The sequence below is a fragment of the Fonticula alba genome (genome assembly GCF_000388065.1).
Source record: "Fonticula alba strain ATCC 38817 unplaced genomic scaffold supercont2.1, whole genome shotgun sequence".
In the NCBI taxonomy this organism is placed as follows: Eukaryota; order Rotosphaerida; family Fonticulaceae; genus Fonticula; species Fonticula alba.
Window position 1 is genome coordinate 3,100,414 of NW_009242971.1, and position 2,702 is coordinate 3,103,115.

A 2,702-nucleotide genomic window follows, 5' to 3' on the forward strand; every position below is an offset into this window, starting at 1 on the left:
CCAGTCCTTCGCCCTGCCTCAGACCCCCGGCGCAGTGGTGGCGGGGGGGGGGGGGGGGGGGGGATCAAACAACAGTGCCCCGGGGGGTTGGCGTACCTGTGCAAATCCGTGTTCAGCATGATGGTCGAAAAGGCCAATGTGTAGGCAGTGTCGGCATTGGAGAGGAGGGACAGCGCCCCGGCCGAGCCAATCGGAGGGGTGGCGCCCTCCTCGCCGGCACGCCGGTCGGGGCTAGTTGCCATGGGCGAGACCGCGGCCCAGGAGGCCGAGGAGATCAGACTGGACCCCGGGGCCGCGGGCTGCTGGTTCGACTCGCAATAGCGGTCGGCGAACTTCTCCATCAGCCGGTCGATTTTCTGGGCCTCGCCAGGCAGACGGAAGGTCTGTAGGAAAAGACGCAATGCCTCGACAAAGGACATTCCCTTGAAGTCCAGCAGGTCGACAAAAGCGTGCATCACCTTGTTGTTGAACTTGTGCACGCGTTGGTGTTGGGTGTGTGTGAGAGATAGAGAGAGAGAGAGAAGGAGAGAGCGAGTGGGCGGGCAGGCGGGCCGGCGGGCCGGCGGGCGGGCGGGCCGGCGGGCGGGCGAGCGCGTGTGTGTGCGCGCGCAGCGTTCATAGAGCGCAGAAGGTGACGAATGGCCATTCACGGCGCATACTATGGCCAGAATGTGGGGGACTTCCCGGACGCACCGACTCCGGGCCGCTGAGGAAATCACCCAACTGAGCCTTGTCCAGCGATTGGCAGTGTTGCAGCAGGAAGCGAGCCACCACGTCAGGACTGGGGGAAATGAACTGGTGCCCGATCAGATGCTTGATGCCGCGCGAGGGCTTCTGATTGAAGAGGTCCAGGCCCTGGCGGAGAAGCTGAAGCAAGGCGGACAGTCAAGGGGCAAGGGGCGGAAGGGTTAAATGACATGCCGAGAGGGGCAGCAGAAGGGCCGGAACAGCGCCCCAGCGCGTGCATACCAGCTTGCGGGACTTCTGCTCGACAAACTGGTCCGGGTTGTCATCGCCAACACGGACGCCCGGGCCACTGAGGCTGTGCGAGGAGGACAGGGGCGCCAACAAGGGCGAGGACATGGCCGGGTCCGGGGTGCCGATCACCGACGAGGCCGAAGAGGTGCCCGAGTCCGCGGTCGACATAAGATCAACGCCCGCTCCATTGGTGGCATCGTCAACGGGCGAGGTGCCGCCAGCGGCCGAGCTCGACTGATCGGCTGGACCACCGGCATGAGAGGCCGACGATGTCCAGGCCACCATGGCCTTCACCACACTGGCCAGACAGTGCAGCGCACGCGATCGAAGCCGGATGGCCATGTTGAGGTTGACATCGCGATCGGGATGCTGCGTGGCCGGCGGCAAGGCCGGCGGGAGAATGTGGTCCGGATGCCGGCGGACCTCCTCCAGGGGGGCCCCGACGCCAGTGGCACCGCCTGCGGCCCCGACGGGCCCGACGGCGGCCGTGGCGGTGGCGTTGCCAGCGGCGGGAGCACTCGGGCCAGCGACGGCCAGCGACGAGCCGCCATGTCGCCAGTAGATGGCCACCCGGGCCACGGCCGACAGCAGGGGCTCAAGGACATCCTCGCCGGCCGTGTCGCAGTCATAGTTCAGATACAGGTCGACCAGGGTTTGCGCATCGCCCAGGATGAGGTTGAGCGATTGCAAGGCCAGGGACCGTTGCATGAGAAGCACGGCCTCCGGCGAAGTGGAGGCCAGAGGGAGGCCATTGGCGATGGCCTGCGCCGCGCGGAGGTGATGTGCTGGCAGCTGGTTCGCATGTGCCGACATCGAGGTCGAGCCGGTGGGCACAACCTCCAGAACGCGGAAAAACAAATCCCGGAAGAGACGCCGGATCTCGGGCTTCAGCGGGGCCTGATACATGGCCAGCACGCGGACAAAGATCATCAAGGCATGCTTGTAGATGGCTGAACGGGTGGCAAAAGGGGGGTAAGTAAATGCGCAGGCAACACATGCGGTGGATTGAGCCACGGCCAGGAAGGGGGGGAGGGGGGGGGGGGGGGCGGAAGAACGGCAGCCCCGAGCGAGGCATGTGCATGCATGCGTGAGGATGCTCCCCAGGCGGGGGATCTTGCATTCGTACTGATCGATCCCTGTGTGGCGTAGGAGATGGCCGTGCACACATCGCGCCGCATGAGCCCGACACAGGCCTCACTGAGCCACAGGAATTCCGCGGCCTTGGTGCTGAAGGTTTGCGAGCTGGGCACCGGGATCGATGTGCTGGACAGATCCGGGGGCGACATCTGGGACAGCATGGCCACCGACATGGCGGCGGCTCCCGGTGAAGCGCTAATTAACACCGACCGGATCATCTCCAGCGCCAGCGGCCGACAGTACAACTCATGGCTGTCAGCCGACCAGGGAACCGTGAGGCCAGAAGGGCCGAGGTCGATCGCGCGGAAGCTGGCCACCGCCGGGGAGGCAGCCTCCTTGGATGGCGTGGCCGCGGTCGAGCGCGACGCAGCGGCCTCATCCGCCGCCGCCAGAAGGGTGGTCGCCTCGGCGCGAGGCAAACTCAAGAGGCTGGAAGTGAAGCGGATTGGGAGGCGGCGGAGGGGGGCGCTTTGGGCAGGGCGGTGGCCAGGGACTCGCGCAGAAGGGCCTCGGCCACCGGGACCGGGAGGGCAGAAGCCCCCGGGTCTCGGGGCCGGTATCCGTTAAGGTGACTGACGTCGCGCCGA

At 66.4% G+C, this 2,702-nt stretch overlaps 1 protein-coding gene across 1 annotated transcript in view; it reads right to left on the reverse strand.

Annotated features, from left to right (window-relative positions):
• Nucleotides 1-2,702, reverse strand: part of H696_00658 (hypothetical protein) — a 9,102-nt gene that overhangs the window by 5,174 nt on the left and 1,226 nt on the right. Inside the window, exons 2-5 of the mRNA XM_009494540.1 lie at nucleotides 2,105-2,544; nucleotides 970-1,928; nucleotides 694-867; nucleotides 97-470 (exon numbers count right to left, since the gene is read on the reverse strand). Coding sequence (XP_009492815.1) covers nucleotides 97-470; nucleotides 694-867; nucleotides 970-1,928; nucleotides 2,105-2,544 — 1,947 coding nt within the window. The remainder of the gene's footprint in view (nucleotides 1-96; nucleotides 471-693; nucleotides 868-969; nucleotides 1,929-2,104; nucleotides 2,545-2,702) is intronic.